This window comes from Parasteatoda tepidariorum, chromosome 7 (genome assembly GCF_982258835.1).
Source record: "Parasteatoda tepidariorum strain Cologne lab strain chromosome 7, Ptep-v5.0, whole genome shotgun sequence".
Classification (NCBI taxonomy): domain Eukaryota; kingdom Metazoa; phylum Arthropoda; class Arachnida; order Araneae; family Theridiidae; genus Parasteatoda; species Parasteatoda tepidariorum.
In genome coordinates this window covers 49,565,804-49,584,504 of record NC_141761.1, presented here as the reverse complement: position 1 = coordinate 49,584,504, position 18,701 = coordinate 49,565,804, and the positions used below count along the sequence as shown (strand labels likewise).

The window sequence follows — 18,701 nt, the reverse complement described above, 5'->3', positions numbered from 1 at the left end:
GAGGGGTCTCTATTTTATGACCTAAGGAGGTAATATTCTAAGTATGCTTTTAATTATTTCGTTTAATTTTCAAAAAAAGAAAGGAAAAGAAAAAGATGTTGCTTGCTTGGTCTTTTGAAACATCAAAAATACTAGGATTTCCTATAATGAGAATTTGAGAAATATAGCTCGCGGTGTTTTAGATTTTCAATTCATTTTTTCTGACAAAATTGATCGAATCGCCCTTTTTTGAGAAGTAGTTAAATATAGCAAAATTATTTGTTTTTCAATTTTCCGTAAATATCTTTCTATTCTTCACTTTCAAAGGATTTGGATTCATACTGAAATGTTTAAACTGACAGTTGGATTTAACCGTTTTTTTCTTTTTGGTTAGATTCGGTATCTGTAACCATTATGTCTTATTTATCAAATTCAGAGAATGTAACACACGATTATGCGTGTTCACTACTGTTGAATGGTTATTATTATTAATTTTTGTATTACATCAACCTTTGTTAAAACCAAATTTTAATTAAACCGATTTAGTGGTTTCGAAAATTGTGGACAAAATCTGAAAGTTTCCTTAATTTTCAACACTAGTGTACACAGCCACATAGTGTACAATAAAGTTTATTAGTTATATTAATTAATTTTGCAACATTCTTTCAATTTTCGAATACTTTCTGACACATTTGCAATTTTAAGTCAAATAAAAATCCGCTTTTTTTTTTAAATTTTACACATAAAAAAAATTTAATCTTTGACATTTTATTTCAGGAATGGAACTGATGAATCATTTGAAGAACTTGTGTCATCCTCTAATTTAAATTTTATAAACGCATATTGTTTTAGCAAATTTCTCTCAGAAAATATTTTATTGGAAAAGGCCTCTGATTTACCTGTTGGAATAGTTAGACCATCAATTGTTGTAATGACATGGAAAGGTCCGATTCCTGTAAGTAAGTCATACAAGTTATTCAGTAATGATTTTTACAGAGTATTTTTAAAATCCTTGTCAAAAATAAAGTCATAAAATCTATTTCCTTATCAATATTCAAGTAATAAATTCAATTTCAAGCAAATTCGTTTAAATCTGACGAATCACGTTGTTGTTCTTGCTGATTCAGACCAGCTCTAAGAATTTGTTGACATTCAAAAAAGCATGTACTACAAATATTTGACAAGGATATTCTGTCTTCTGATGTGGAGAGGCTGCAAGTCAACTTCAAAAAGGGCCATATCCTAAGGGCTGCTGCTCTTTAATCCAGTGATAATACGAGTTGCACTTATTTGTAAAATAAGTTAATGCAATGTTAGTTTTTTTCTCTCCTTAACACTAGAACGACTGAAACTTAGTATATACCTATATTGCCCAAAAGCAGTCAAAATGACTGCATTGTGAAAGAATAACTAATGTGTAAAGAAATTTGTTTAATTTAATTTTTAATATTTTTTATATTATTTACAGTTACGTATATAACAAGTTATTAGTAAATATTAGGAATAAAAAAATTTACTTCACTTGGGAAGGAAATATTTATTTATACATTATTATTTGTACATTTTTTGCAAATGAAAAAGCAGTTAAAAAGCAATCAAACTGACTTTCTTTAGGCAACCTAGTGTTATTTGAAAATTCTTTTTTTTTTTCTTTTTTTTGTAAGTAGTGAATATTTGGTGCTTATAAAAAAACCATTAATCGAATTTCCAATTAATAGAAGTCAACGTTATTGTCCCTTCTATTGACGTCGTCAATATAACGTCACCAATAGGTAACATTATTGCCTATTGGCAACGCGTAACTTGAGAAGTGCCTTGTAACAAAAATTTCCTCCGCCATTTTATAGTTTAACCCTAAGCTTCATTATTTCTCAAATGCTTAAAATATTATTTTCTTACTTTTACCACATTTTTTGAAAACGCTGAAAAAATAATTTCTTATTTAGTTGTATCTTATTCCATTTTACTAAATTGTTTGACAATTTTATGTTTCCTATTAGAAGTATCTGGGTTATATCTGGTGGTATCTGGATTATCATTGGAACTTAATTTCATCTTATTGGTATTTTTAAAAATTTCCCAATCTTTATTATTATTATTTTGAGAATGTTATTGTTCACAATGTAATTAAAGGTTAAAGGTAGAAATAAATAATTTCAAAGCAGTGTAATACTTTTAAACATACTAAATAAAAAAATTAAAAATTTGTGTACAAGTCTGAAGTCATAGCGTTTCTTTAATTTTAATGTTGCTTATTTTAGGGTAGTGTAGAGACTGGAACTGGCATAACTGATTTATCTATGGGGGTAAGTCTTACTATATTCTACACAAAAGAAATAACTAAAAAAATGTTAAACTGAATGGGAAATTTTGTAAAAATCATAAATTTTTTTATCAAAGGGTTTCATAATTTTCGTCTTAAAAAATGCATGTGCTTTCATCAGGAACGTATCAGTGTTTCCTGTTATTTTTATATGATTTTTCTTTTTTAGCAATAACACGTTTGTTTGATGAGTAAATAATTTTCTGCTGATATTAAGGAAAGTATAACTAGGAAGACGGAAGTCATTTTTCCCTCTTTGGAAGAATAAATTAATTAATATTTTACTAAGGAGTGAAATTGTCCCCATTGACTTACAACAAACTGCAGCAAAAGAAGAATGCAAATGTCTATAAATTTACGGTGTTGAACAATTAAAAAAAAAAAAAATCTTGAAATTTATGAAACTCTTACGAAATCATACTACATAAGAGTAGATGTAAGCTGCTTAAAATTAATACAAAGTAGTGGCAACATTAAGAAAAAGAGTGCCCTTTACGCATTATTATTCTTTGGAGTTCCCTGTTGGACTCGGTGGAAGCATGTTGAATTTGAAGAAGAGCCTCAGAGCTCATATAAATCTTGATAGGCTAAATTAAGCCTTACCTATTGAAACGCAGAGCTATAAACGATAAGCAGAGAGCTCGCCGCACTTTAATATACTCAATACTCAATTACAAACTAAGGTAAACAACGTTTAAGAGCACAAAAATATTTATAAATGCAGACAGCTGTTTCGGATACTCAAAGGGCAACCTTCATCAGTGCAACAGAAAACTGATGAAGGTTTTTTCTGTTGCACTGATGAAGGTTGCCCTTTGAGCATCCGAAACAGCTGTCTGCATTTATAAATATTTTTGTGCTCTTAAACGTTGTTTACCTTAGTTTGTATTTTAGCACAAAGGTCGCCCACTTGTGTATTTAATACTCAATTATTCTTTTTAAATTTAAGAGACCTTAAGTTAGCAGCTAATTTTGAGAAGTGATGTTTTCGTGAACAGGAATACTTAAGGACGATCCATTCTGACGTGATCACGACGCTTTTCTTAAAATTTCTTTGTTTCCATATGTTTTATAGCCCTATGGTTGAATTTTTTGCTTCAGTTCTACAAAAATTATTAAATAAATACAAGATTGATTGAATTTATGAGAGTATTTCAATTTTTTTTTTTACATTGTGCATTAATATAGAAACATATAATTTTCTAATCTATTCCAAATGTTGTTGTTTTTAGATCGTAGTTCTATTATTTGTAAAAAATGCTTCTATTACATTTTTTTTACCTGTTTATTTCGTCCGTCAAATGAAAAATCCTACCATAAACTAAAAAAAGAAAAAAATCTTAATTAATAATGTTTTTCTGAATTTATTCTTCGACTAGTTTAAAGATGAATTTGATGTTACATGTAATCCATATAAATGTGTCTTTATAAAAAAATGGAAAAAAATTTAAAAAATATAAAAATTGTAAAAAAATAATAAAAAATTAAATAAATAACAATTTATCTCATAAAATGTACTTTTGTTTTCATTTATACCCAGCTTCCTTAACTAATTAGCAAATAAGAATTTTATGGAACCGAATTAACACAAATAACCAAATGATTATAGCAATCTTCATAAATTCAATCAAAAATAATAAAAGATAAAGCTAAATTCTTCAATCTAACTAGTAGTTAAGCTTTTTACAGTAGCGTAGCGCTGAAACTATTTAGGCAAGAGAGTTACCATTTTACCTCACTTAGTAAAAATACTTATCGCTTTTTTATATAGTCACACATAACAATTGAATCTTTTTATATATTTCTCTGTGTTTAAGGAATATATTACTAATATGAAAAAAATTAGTAAAGTTGGAGAAAAAAAACTCTTCTTTGATTTTGCACGAAAAACAAATAAATAAAACGTTGAAATATAACATGTAAATAAGAGTCGAGTTGATACTGTCTCAATTAATGTTCTAGATGTTATATTCATTTTATAACTATATATTTGATGAAATATCATACAATATTATAATAATAAAAAATATCGCAATGAAACAATCTCTACTTTTCTGTGATGCTTGAGCCAGAAAGTCATATTTTTCCAGAAGCTTCCAAAAATTATTTTTTCGGCATAAATTATTTCTAATTATTCGACACGTTCAAATTTTAGGCATCAATTATTTGGATGACAAAGCTAATTATTAATATTTTTCTTATTTTCAAGTCCTACATTTAGAGAATTGTTTTGCATAGTCAAGAAGAAAAATGCTACATTTTTAAAGCTTTATATTAAAACTTTTTTAACATTTTATTTGTATAGAGCAAAAACGTTAATGAATAAAAAACTCTAAGAATACTTTATTTCTTATAATCTCGTGAAGACGAAGAGATTGTAAAATATAGATTAGCTACATAACATCACATTTTTCCAAAGGTGATGCTTTTTATATCAAACTACTCCTTAACATTATTCCAGATAGGTAGGGGAGAGTGGCGTCAATTGTAAAATTTTTTACTTAACTATTTTTAACTAACAAAAAATCCAATATATTATTAGTATTAATTGACAGACGAGTAAAGTAGACTATCCTCTACTAGAAAAAAAATTAATACCTTATTATAAATGTTATTATATTAGTTATTAACAATTTTTGACAATCGTGCACTTGTTACAATTGTCCCCACTAACGGGGTCAATTGTAACAGTTCATAAATTGAACTAAAACATAGTTAATTATACATATTATCATAGTTGCGATATATTTTTTAATTCATCAAAATAGTGATATTTTAGGAGTAAAAATAATAATGAGCAGAGACCTAAAGGATTAAACTTTTAACTTTAAGAGGTTAAAAATTTTAATTTTTGCTGTGAAAGGTGACAAATAAAATAATGCACATGCAACATAATATAAATGATATAGGAAACTATTGGTGGTTCTTAAAGAGTTAAGTAATGGTTTGTAAACATAAGATTATTTATTTTCAGCTGTTACAATCGTCCCCAAGGAGCCATTTCATCTTCATTTGTTAAAAATAATGCTAGTTAATTAACAAAACTAATTTTTTTTATTGAAATGTTAATTGAGGTGTCCACTTACATATTCGGTTAGTAATTTTTATTTGCTTAAACAAAATTACTTTGTTACAATATAATATTCTAATACCAAAAAAAGTACTTACGTAGCGTGAAAATATCTTTTGTGATGTATCTCTTTCAAAAGTACTTAAAAATGGTTGCCAGCAAGGGTGTACATGTAGATTTATTAAATACACCTTGTGTGCCACCTAGGAACCAAATCTAGAACCCGACACTCGAAATTTTTGCTCTGTTACAATCGTACCCTGTTACAATCAACCCCACTCTCCAGTACTTCACAATTTTCCACAGCATCGCAACAAAATACACAAAAACATCTTTGCCTATATGGAAATATTGATGTTTTCACCAAAAAACGCTCTCCTGAGCGATATGAAAATTTTCCTTTAAATATTGCACTACACCCTTTACCTTTAGATTTGTTCTCATTTTGATACTTTGTGTCCTGATTCGTGTCTTAGAATTTTACGGATTTTTCAAATTAAACAAGAGGTTAAAAGATTTGTTTAAAGTAATTTTTTTTATTTCACTACATTTAATATGATTAAACATTGCGACTTAAACATTAATAGATTAAGGCTGAAAAATCTAAAGCAGAAAAAAATCATTTTTTTTAATACAAATATTATGATAAAAATTACATTTTATAGGAATTTTTTGAATTTTATTCCTAGGTTGGAAAAGGGTTCGTTAAAGTTATTCACGCTGACAGGGATTGTATATTCGATGTCATACCAGTAGATGTAGTAGTAAACGCACATATTATCACTGCCTGGAGCGTGGCTACTGGCAGGTAATGATTATTTTCCTAGTCATGAAACGTAATTAACTAAGCAATGAAACTGGTTATAAAGGGTGTTCTGTAATAAATTCTCTAAACGTTACTCATTGTTTAATATGTGAAATTAAATTTAAAATTTCGAATTAAGATTTTAATCAATAAAATAGGGTCTAAAGATATTATGACAATTATATTGCTTATTCTGAATATGTAAGTATTTTTTATTGTTACGAGGCATTCTAATTTCTAATTCTGATTTCATTTTGCTCCTCGCGTGTTTCAATTTTTTATTAGCTACCCTTGAAGCTTTAACATAAGCTTTACTTAAAATAATTTTTTTTTTAAAAATACTAGGGATTGTTTTGTTGAAACAGTATTGTAAAGCATACCTGCAGCAGCTCATTGTGATCTAGGTGGTCGTGGTGGTTAAGGCTTCACAATTTATTTCGATGCACAATTTCACAATAACATGATTGTGGTGATTTTGACATCAATGCGCACAGGCCGCCTTTATTTCCCAAACTAGTACCCAACGATCTGAAGATGAGAGAGCATCAAACCGCCTCTGTGTATCAAACGCCAGTCTTTACAATGACTGACCAGAGGGGCCGGGATAGCCTGGTCGGTAGGGCGCCGGGCCCATATCCAAGAGGTCGTGGGTTCGATCCTCGCCGGCCGAAGACTCCCCGTGTAGTAAATGGTGACTGATGCACGTTAAATCTGTCGAGTCTCAAAGTCCTCCATGTTTCCACAACAAATCAATACCTCTGGGGGTACTGATCCAGGAGTTTCCTTGTCTTCTGGATTGGTTCAAAATTACAAGGCTACGGAGTTGAACGTAAGTAGTCGTAAACCCATGAAATTGGGTCGGCTGTTCAACGACGGTTATAAAACTTAAAAAAATGACTGACCAGGAGCCGCGATGGCTCAGGGGATAGAGCGGTCGCCTTCCAATGAGGCGAACCGGGTTCGAATCCCAGTCGATACGAATTTCGCATAGTGCTGACGTGAAATATCTTCAAAGGTAGACGGATCATGGGTTAGAGTCCCCTTGCCGTCAGGCTAACCGTGGGAGGTTCTCGTGGTCTTCTTCTCCATGTAACGCAAATGTGGGTTAGCTCCATCAAAAAGTCCTCCACGAAGGCAAATTTCTCGCGATACTCGATCCAGGAGTTTCCTCGTCTTCTGGATTGGGATCAAAGAACAAGGCTACGAAGTTGAACATTAGTAGAAGTAAACCCAAAAAATTGGGTTGGTTGTTCAAAGACGGTTATAAAATAAAATAAAATAAAATAAATGAAATAACTGGTAAAAGCAATGATTGCTCAGGGGATAGAGCATTCGCCCTACAGGGAGGTGAACCGGGGTCGAATCCCAGCAATGACTGGTTGATACGAATTCCACATCCGGCTTGCACCGACCATAGTGCTGAAGTAAAATATTCTCTTTGGTAGAAGAATCATGGGTTAGAGTCCCGTTGCTATCAGGCTAACAGGGAAGGGGGAGTTTTCGTGGTTTTCCTCTCCGTGTAACGCAAATGCGAATTAGTTCCATCAAAAGATCCTCCGCGAAGGCAAATTTCTACCAACACTTGATCTAGGAGTTCCCATGTCTTCTGGATTAGGTTCAAAACTACAAGCCTACGGAGGTGAACATTGGTAGTCGCAAACTCAAAATTGGGTCGGCTTTTCAACGACGGTTATAAAATAAAATGACTGTTCAGTGCCTTAACCATTATTTTATAATATACTTTTAAAGGATTTATAAACACAAATACCCTTAAATACCCCAAAAAATGTAAACATCTCGCCAACTTTGGAGACTTTTTGATGCTAGCAGCCAGGCAGAATTAATGAGCACTGTCAGAATTAATATTATACCAATCTCATTCTTAGTAGCTCTAAGCAAGGAAACAACCGGAAATTGTAATAAAAAATTATTTCATTTTTATCAATCTATAACATCAAGGTAAATTTTGGGTACCAGGAATTGTCTTATAGTATTTCCTTCAGAGGCAATGCAATGATTTTAAAATTATCTTACACCCAAGTGAATAGAATCCACAATATCTCAAAGACATCAAACTTTCATCACAAAGCTTTCAAGATCAACAATCTTTATCACAAAGCACCACAAGGTTTATAAATGATTAGCAAATAAACCATGCAAGCTTAAAACAATGTTAAATTTAAATATGTTAGTTTACGCTCTATGATGTTTGCATTACAACCAAATCAAGAGTAGAAAGCGTTCTCAAAGTCAAACCAATGCTAAAATCACATTCTCAAGATTTATTTCATGTTTTATGATTATTCAGATTATGATTATAATTCAGATTTTATGATTATGATTATTTTATGTATTTGCGTAGGCTTTTATGTATTTTCTTTTACAATTTAAAAGTTAAGATTGACCTGATCATTAAGTCTTCACAACAAACAAAATTTGTTGCATTTCAGAGCCTAGATAAAGCTAGAAACGACAAAAGCAAGGTTTATAATACTTGTAAATAAAAGCTAAAAAATGAGATTTTTTGGAAAAGGTTTTTGCATAGCTTTATTCAACCTTTAAGGAAACAAGCTTTGCATACTAATATTTCTACTAAACTTTAAAAAAATTAATTAATAAATTTTTTTAATGAAAATCAAATAAAAATGAAAATACAACGTTTGCTATAAGGTTGCTTGCTATCTGGGATATTTGCAACTAACTACTATGGGCATGGTAACTCAGAGGTAAAATAACTGAAAGGAAAAGAACAAACTGCAAGTCAATTTACGTGTAGAGGTTCTATATATAAGAAGTAGTATCTATGCAAAATTGAAAAGCATAATTTGACCCTACCATTGAAAAATCAACTGAATATGAAAACAATAAATTTAAAACAATTATACTAAAAGCATGGGGGGGGAGTTAATAAAAATGCTTTGGTTCTTTAAAATTTATTTTGTTAGAATAGAGAAAATATAATAAAAATTTTTAAATGGGTTATTTTTATAAAAATAATACACCCAGGAGCTTTGGGACCCATTTTGCCATCTCAACAGATATAATTTAATACAATAATTATGGTAACAGAGTGCGAAAAAATCCTAGGATTATCTTGGGTTTGATTTTTATTCAAAATAGTTTTAAAACTGTATATTAGATAAGTCATATAGTATATTGCATGTAACACAACGTGACAACTAGAAAAATTAAAATGATTTTCAATTAACATTTAATTGCAATTAAATAATCGGCAAAGAAGGCTCGAAGGACGATAGTAATTTAGTTGTATTTGACGAAACAGTATTACACCTCCATTATTTATAAATACTAATTTCCATGCATCTACATTTACTAAAATCACATAGTAAATTAAATTGAATGCTTAAAAGTTTTATTTGGAATTTTATTTAAGTAATTAAAATTATATATAATGGGACATCAAATGTACACGTTTTCAGAAAATTAGCCATGTATATATTGCTCAATTTCTTTAGAAGTCCTTCGATGTTTATTGTCAACTGCACTAGCGGCGACACTCTGAAGCTTAAGTTCGGAAAGTACTTGGATGTCATGTTTAAAGTCACTATGGAAAATCCTCTTCCAAAAACGTTTCAAGAGGCAGATGTAAGAACGGTGAAGAGCAAACTAATGTATACTATACTTTCAACTTATCATCATTATATACCAGCAGTAATACTAGATATATACTTGCGTTCCAAGGGAAGTAAACTCAGGTAAGATATTTCATCGTACATTTTTGTAGCGATTTCGAAAAATACTTTATACTATAAGTGATCCAACCATATACATATAAGAGGTTACACACGACGAATGTATGGAGGAAGAGTAAAGTATCTTCGCTGCTATTATAAGTATTTTGTACTGCAGTGTGTACGTGTACTTCAAAGAGGAACTTATTGTTACAAGGTCAAAACATAGCTAATTCGTTTCCCAAATTAACCTGAATTTTCATAGCTCCTCCACTGAATTTTCTGTAGAATGCCACTAATATAAAATATTTTAAAATTAAACGATCTCTCATAGTATGTGGATTTCGGCTAGCACTGCAAATACCGATAGTCCTTTCGAAAGAAGTGGTCATGTCTAAATGAAACGCTGCGCAATCTCTTCCAATTGCGCTGCCATGCTCCTTAGAAAAATTAGCGCGCTTGCTTCTTAGGAAAAATAAAGTATTGTTTCGATGATAGGAGTAATGGAGCATTATTCCTAAGCTATCAGATTACGTAGCGTTCATAGCAATCAAAAAAGATTCTGACAAAGTATAGAGACTATTCAAGGACGGCCTTTCCATATCAGCAAAGGCAAATTTTTCCAATTTTTTAATTTTCTATTGTAATTAAAATGCTTCTGTTTTTATGGCTCTTTAAATTGAAATATTCCCTTCTAATATACTATGATATTTGTTTACAAAAATCTTACAACAATTTCATTTAAGTGAAATTACTATTGTTCACAATTTAATTGTAATTGTTATTAATAAGAATCTCTCCACCCCCTTACGTCGAAGTTATTCAATGATAGTTAAATACTAAAAAAATTGTGTAAAATAAATTAAAAGTTACGCAAATAAAATATGTAAATAAAAAATATCTATGGAAAAGTAGGGTAATACCGAAAAAGTAGGTAAAAGTAGTATGGAAAAGTAGGGTAAGATTCGAAGGCTCGTTGAAGCCTAACTAAAAATTGTCAGATTTAATCCAGATATTCATTGCTGAGTAGTGTGCAATATATCATTCATGAAAAGTCAAAAAAGTATATTTCTTTTTTTTAAATTATTTTTTTTCTCCCGAAAAAGTCAAATCACCAGGTCTTATTACCCTACTAGTGGGATAAAACCGGGTACAGAAGTTAACTCTTTAGGAAATTTAGAAATACCAGAATTTCAGTAAAAAAGTGTGTGTAGTTCATGTGATGTAGTCAAGGCCGTACTGAAGAGGGCAGAGAGAGGGACAACTGTTCACGGACTACTGAGGACCCAACCAAAATTGATTACAAAAAATATAGTGAACATTAATTAGAGTTTCTTTATATCTATATAAAAACTATGATTTTGAATAAAGGGTTTTCAAAATTTCTACAAAATATAAAAATAAGGATTTTTGTGTTTTGAAGGAGGGGCACGTAAAACCTTTGTTAAGCTTTGAATGTAATTGTCTTCTTACTAAGCTGCATTGCAGCTTTGGTGGGACCAATGCAGATACATATTCAGTTTTCATCAGGATGCATACATATTCAATTTTTGCAACAAAAACGGTACTTCATCAGGGGACACACTGTCTGTTAACACGCAGGAGCCTTTCCCTAGTCAGTGGTCAAACCAAAAGCAGACTGTGCCCCTAGGCCCCATAATGGAAAAACTAAATAAGAAAATGCGATACCTCAAAAATTCAAGTATCGAAATAAAGATGAAAATCCAATGATACACAAAAAACACAAGTCAAAAGTACACTGAGAACACATTAATAAGGTCACGTTTTCTCATATGAAATATTACAGTTAGAATAACCAAATAAAATATATTGCCAGATCTTTACAAATTTAAAAAATATAGTGCAAACCCCTTTAAAAAAAACTTGAAAACTTTGTTAACATACATATCTTTTCGTTTTGCTATTTTTAGTTTCTAAATCTTTATTTAAATGATAGGCATAACGTAATACTTTAAATTAAGTGAAACATCAATCAATGTAACAGAACTTTGAAACTTGTGTATAGAAAAAAAAAGAATAATAATGCTCATACTGACTAGATTCCATTGTTAATCTGCAAATCAAATCACATTTAAAAAAAAAAATATGTATTTTTTATAGGTTGATGAAGCTGTATCGATTTTTCGACCGCATGATGAAGGAATTACATCCATTTTTGTCCACATCCTTTACATTTCAAACTGATAATTTTCATGGTCTTTCTAAGCTGCTAAATCCAGAGGAAAGAGAGGTATACCATAAACACACTATAGGTTCACAATAGGTTCCGAATAGGGCAATAAATTAAATCGATTGCATTTATTCATAAAAAAGTTAATATTTTCTAATATGTAATAATTTTTATAAGGTCTTTCCATACAAACATACTCATATAATAAGAAAACAGACAAGACACATTTTTTTCTTTTTAAATTAATAATGCAGTGAAATGCAGTTACCCAGACGTGAACACAAGCCCACAATGAGACAGATAATTGTCGCAGTGATCTCACCTAAAGATTAAGATAGCCTAAAGATATGTAGATTAAGTAGTGATACGCCACCGTCTTGGTAACTGCAGCTCTCTTGTGACAGCAATCTCAATAATGTAGGAATACGGAGTTTCTATTCTTAAACTTAATTTAACAAAATAATACATTTTAAATTAACTTGATTTTCGATTGCTTCCTAAACTTAAAATGCCAGTTACTAACTACTCAAAAAAATAAATAAAAGCACAGAAATATGCTTATCCCTCCTAAGGCATGTTCATTGAATATAAAATGATTCGATGAAATTTCCACATCTTAGATTAAGAGAACTTAGTATTTTTGTTTAAACATTATTTTATTATTTTTGTTCAAACATTTTTAATTTTAATTTTTAAAACGTTATTTTTGTATCTATACATTCAATTTCTGTAACACAGTAAGCTTGAGATGTTAATGCTTTGATGGGACCTAATATTGATTAAAAAAACACTAATAAAGCTTGTTTTATTCTTTATTTTTTTAATAAGTATCCGAAAAATCAGAAAAGGATAAATATCAATACTTAAAAATAAAAATAACACTAATAAAGCTTGTTTTATTCTTTATTTTTTTAATAAGTATCCGAAAAATCAGAAAAGGATAAATATCAATACTTAAAAATAAAGACCCGATTTTTACTAAGAATCACCTCTGCAATTCTGTTTCAATAACTATTATGTTTATAATAATAAATTTTATAATAACTCTTATTGAAATATTGATTTCTTTCTAAGAGTAATACATTTTTAAACAGTAACTCTTTTTGATAGTAATTTTCGAATGTTTTTAATTTTTATAGATAATTTATACAGACCTTACGTGTACATTTGATGAGTTAGCCGAAAATGTACCAAAAGGATCTGAAATATTTGACTGGGAATTGGACAATTTGACTACAAATAGGAGGAGGGAAGTTGTTTTACAGTAAGTACTCAAAGTTTTATTTCATTTTAAATTTTGTCCTAGTTTAGTTTATAGAAGAGAATTAAAGAGCGATCATATACACCGAAGAGCCATTACATTATGACCACCCTGCTAATAACATGTAGGACCACCTTTAGCTCTCAAAACTGCTAGCACCCGCCGTGGCATTGATTCCACAAGGTGCTGATAGGTAGTCTGAGGTATCTGGTACCAAGCGCTCACCAACTGGTCCTGCAATTCCCTCACATTTCGAGGGGGTAGCGTAGCAGCACGAATTTGGTTTTCCAAATAGGACCATAAATGCTCTATTGGATTAAGGTCAAGTGAATTTGGGGGCCAAGACATGACTTCAAAGTCACTGGAATGTTCCTCGACGATTCGACCCTTATGACATGGTGCATTATCCTGTTGGTAAACGCCATCCCCCTCAGGAAAAACTGTTGCCATGAATGGATGAACCTGGTCTCCTACTATGTTCAAGTAGCTTACAGACGTCAGGGATTGTTCTATGAGGATTGTGGGTCCTAATGTGCCCCATGAAAACATTGTTCCTGGGCGAGCCCATTGTTATAGATGGAGGGTGGTCATAATGTAATGGCTCTTCGGTGTACGTATTAGTGAGTTTGAGATAATTTACATTGGAATGTATAAAAAATAACAAGAAGCTACTTGCAAAACTTGTTTTTCCATTGAAAACTACCCTATTTAAAGATGCAAGAGAAAACCACGCAACAAGGATGATATAGGCGACTGAAATTGAAAAAAAGTGGTAGAAAAGCAATACATTTTTATTCATTTATTATCTCTTTAATTATTAAATCGCTATTACCACTATGACTTACATTTCAAATTATTCATATTGAAAGCAAAATCATTCTTTGTATTCACTTTCAATTAAATGGAAAACAATATGTACTATGAAAATTTGCTTATTTAAATCTCTTTTAAAGTCACTCTTTGCATTTGCTAAAGGCGTGTTAGCGAAGTGGGAAATTCCCCTATGTTTTTAATCCCCTTTATTTTATTTTCAGAAATAAAATAATGCTAGATATTTTCCCCACTTCGCATTAGTTTTTGAAACAAGTAAAAACATTACCCAGTCGCAATTTCATATGAGAAAATAGCTAGGCGTTTACATGAAACTTTTAACAGATATTTCCAATTTTATTATGCCAATGCCATCAGCTGAAATAAAAATTTAATTTAGCATTAAAATTTGTCTATTTTCAGATTTTTATCGATGTTGTTTTGCATTATTTATGCCAGTAAAATAAATAAAAGTTAATTTTTCAGAATATATATATGCATATATATATGCACAGCTGTAAGTTATATAACCAAAACCACTAATCGATTCATTCTATAGCTTTACTTGAAAAAAATTCATAGGATTTCTAAAAGTTATCGAACTCTTATTTCTCCTAATATAATAAAGCAGCGATTTTATTTTCCACTTTGTTTAAATATAAAACCATGCTGTTGAATGCTATTCTATTTTAAACAGTTTTTTAATAACACGAGATAACGAGAGAGAAAAAATTATCACCTAATTCAAGATGGTGCGGGGAAAAGATTTTAGGTGTTACAACAGACTCAATTTTGGGTTTCCGACTGCCCATGTTCAACTCCGTAGCCTTGTAATGTAGAACCCAATTCAGAAGATAAGGAAACTTCTGGATCAAGTATTGGGAGAAGGTTTGCTTTCGTGAGGACTTTTTGATGAAACTAACCCACACTTGTGTTACATGGAAAAGAAAACCTTCCACGGTTAGCCTGACGGCAAGGCACTCTAACCCATGATCCGTCTACCACTGAGGATATTTTAGGTCAGCACTGTGTCCGGTGCGAGCTGGGTGCGGTTAAACCCGGTTCACCTCATTAGAAGGCAAAGGCTCAATCCCGTGAGCCACCACGGCTCCAATTATGTTCATAATATTTCAAAAAGTTAACATAGATTTATATTATTATCGTGAGAAATATAATACAAATATATTAAAATCGTTTTTATATTTCAGGCGCACCATGCTGGTCACATTTACCAAAAGATTCACCCTTCTGTTATTCATCCTTCTCATTTATTTTCTCATTTCCAAACTATTTTTTTAATTGTCAGTTTTTTGTGTTTGAAAATAAATTACTTTCAATGTTTATCTAATTTTAATTGTAGTCTATGAATGCCCTATGAACTTTTTAATAAAATACACTAAATTACCCAGGCATATTTAATTAAAATATTTTATAGATTATGCCACAAAAATGAATCACATATACGTGGCATATTCAAATTCCATAACAAATAAATTTAATTTAGACGAGTGACTACCTTGTGTACGAGAGGCAAATAGGATACACATAAAACGTGATTTTAATCTTTAGCTTCCAATGTAAATTAATGGCAACAAAAATTAATGAGTTAAGTAATTTCCCCCAATAAATTTTAAGAATTTTTTGTTATTATTTATGAACCAGAAACAATTTTCATATAAGACTTAAAATATGAAACAGATTTACTGATTTGTTTCAATTTTAAAGAAAGGGACTATACAATTTTTATCTTGCTTTTTGTTAAATACAGTGAAATCTTTAGGGATAACCAGGCAGCTGGCAAACAGCTGGAGCTACTTTTTCCTAACAATCCGCACTACGGAACTCTATTAAATCATAGCATATTTCATTTACAGTGTGCAAAATAAAAAACGAACCACATTGATTTTTTTTTCAAGAGAATTGAAAAAATTTTGCCCCGAGTTATAAAATTCGTTTATCCAAAGATGTCATGCAGAAAATAACTTTTAGTAAATATTTATTACTTTTTTAATAATGGTCGAAAAAATTTTGAACTGTTAGGTGTATAATTTTTTGCATCATTTTGAAAAATATATAATTTTACATGGCATAATACAAAATTTGAGCGAAATCGGTTGGTTAAAAATTCGACTTTTTTGAAATTCCAATTTCTCAGGACCGATTTTGCTCAAATTTTGTATTTTACCATGTAAAATTATATGCTTTAAAATGATACCAAAATTGTATACCTTACAATTAAAAAATTTTTCATTCATTATTAAATAAAATAATAAATATTTACTAAAAGTTATTATTTGCAATGGATTATCTTTGGATACAGGAATCTTTTAATTGTGTGCAAAACTTTTTCAATTCGCTTAAAAAGTTCCCGAGATATAGCGAAATACGCAAAAAGTAAAATTAACATTAAGGGTTCCAACTATTGGAACCATATTTCCCAGATTGCGACTGCCCCCTACATCTTAGAAGTCAGAAATCCGAATCCGTCGAAAAAAAGGTATGCTTATTCAGAGAAAGTACATTTTTGTGTCTGAATTCGTCTGAATTCGTAACTTAAAATATCGTCTGCATTTATTGATCAGCATATTTGAGGTCAACCCCTCGAGCCATTAAGATTGAGTCTTAGAACGTAAAGATCCGATCGTTAGATTCAAAGTTATTCAGGCTGGTCCGTTTTTATTTTTTTCGAGCACTGTACACCTTACATGAAATTTAATCAGCAATTAATTTCCACTACAAATTTAATCAACCATCAGCTTAATATTTTGATCCAACAAAATATCCGTAATAAAATCAAGCATTTCCAATTGTTTGTATGGAAATATTTATTTATATTTTAATAACGTGACTTGTTACAAATATTCTAAATTACCAACACAACATGTTACAAATAACTATATTTTATATATTTTTAACATATATTTGTCACATGTATTATTCATTCATCTATTTAAATATGGTACTCATGAACAACTCATTTTAAGAATTAAAAACTATTCAAATTTGATTTACATATAATATATCTTAATGCTACAAAAGAATTTTTCAACAGTTTTAGCTTCTGAATAGAAAATATTAACTGCCCCTACAAAGCAAAAACTATTTAAATAAGTAAAGCACTAATAAATTTCTAATCGATTGTGCATGAGTAAATAAGCATTACATATTTAACTTTGAAATAATTTCTTTCTAAGCTATTAAATTGATCTTACTTAATGAAAATTAGGCATTGAAAATCTTGGTCATAAAAGGGTAAATCTAAATGCAAAAAAATCTATCCAGACAATGCAAATGCTCCAAAATTCTTAAAATTCTATAGTTCTCCCTAGGAATAAAAAAGGGCAAAGGCTGCCTCTCAAAAAAGTTTTAAAAGGGCACTCATTCGACATCGTAAACATTTTTCAAAATGTATAATATTCTGAATATGATCTTCAACAATTTTTATATTACCCTCTTACACTATTTTACGTGTATATTTCAAAAAATCATTATCAGAATAAGAGAAGTATTTGCAGTTTATAAAAATGATTAAAGGCATGCTATTAGATAATCTACGGGCATCATTTTTCTTAAAAAAAAGTAAACTAATTAAAAAAAGTATTAATTGACAAACAACTTGAAAGATAGTTACATAATTTATACTGAAAATTATGAAGAAAAAAAAATTTTAAGTTGCATTTCTTTTGTTAAAAAAAATTTTTAAAAAATAGTTTTTAAAATTAAAATATTTAAAAAATTTATTAATATCCCCCCCCCCCTGGAAAACGAGATACTTATAAAAATCTAACTAGTTGAGAATAATCCTAACAAAATAAATATTTGTAATGGTAATCAGAAATAAATTCATAAACACAGATAATTTTACCAGTATGTAATTATTATTTAAACAGAATTAATTTTTAAAATAAAGGAATATGAAAAAAAGGCAGTGTTTTTGATGGATGGGAGGCTTATTTTTACAAAAAGGACAAAGAGGGCGAATTTATAGGGATCAAAGGGCTGTCAAGGCGGACCGCCCTTTTTGAAAATGCTTAGGGAGAACACTGCTTAATGCTTTGTCATTGACATTCTCAATTGTTCACGTTAGTCTAATTCTAATTACGAGCCGCTACAGTCATTTGCTGTTTATTTGTGCAACAAAGCTCGTGACAAAATTAACGAACCTAACAACTTTCTGAATGCAACAAAAATACCCACCTCATTGATGTTTATAGATAGATAACGTAAGCCACGATGGTTAAGGACAGTAGTTAAGGCACTGAACTGTCATTGTAAAGAACGGAGGTTGGATCTCATGTGGTGGCTTGAAGCCCACAAAGTTTTAGATCAACGAGAATCAGCTAATGTATATTTTAGATCAGATGTAAAAGTAATATTAACATTCAAGCTGACCTTTAGAACGAATCTTGTCTTGCCTAAAATTACAAGAACAGTTTTTTATTAATATTGGTCAATGAAATGTACCAAGTAGGGTATAGACATTTTAACAGCTAAACATAAAAAAGATAACATAGAATCGTAGCAGTACTTACTTTTCTCACTTGGTACAAAAAAAAACAAAAAAAAAACA

The 18,701-nt window shown here is 30.3% G+C and overlaps 1 protein-coding gene across 2 annotated transcripts in view; it reads left to right on the top strand.

The window, feature by feature from the left end:
- LOC107439331 (fatty acyl-CoA reductase 1) overlaps positions 1-15,472 on the top strand; it is a 34,066-nt gene extending 18,594 nt beyond the window's left edge. For both annotated transcript variants that reach the window (XM_043040131.3, XM_087167824.1), the window contains exons 6-12: positions 757-934; positions 2,241-2,285; positions 6,062-6,180; positions 9,654-9,893; positions 11,991-12,120; positions 13,200-13,324; positions 15,340-15,472. In XM_043040131.3, coding sequence (XP_042896065.1) covers positions 757-934; positions 2,241-2,285; positions 6,062-6,180; positions 9,654-9,893; positions 11,991-12,120; positions 13,200-13,324; positions 15,340-15,430 — 928 coding nt within the window. In that variant the 3' untranslated portion in view covers positions 15,431-15,472. The remainder of the gene's footprint in view (positions 1-756; positions 935-2,240; positions 2,286-6,061; positions 6,181-9,653; positions 9,894-11,990; positions 12,121-13,199; positions 13,325-15,339) is intronic.
- The last annotated feature ends 3,229 nt before the right edge of the window (positions 15,473-18,701 follow it).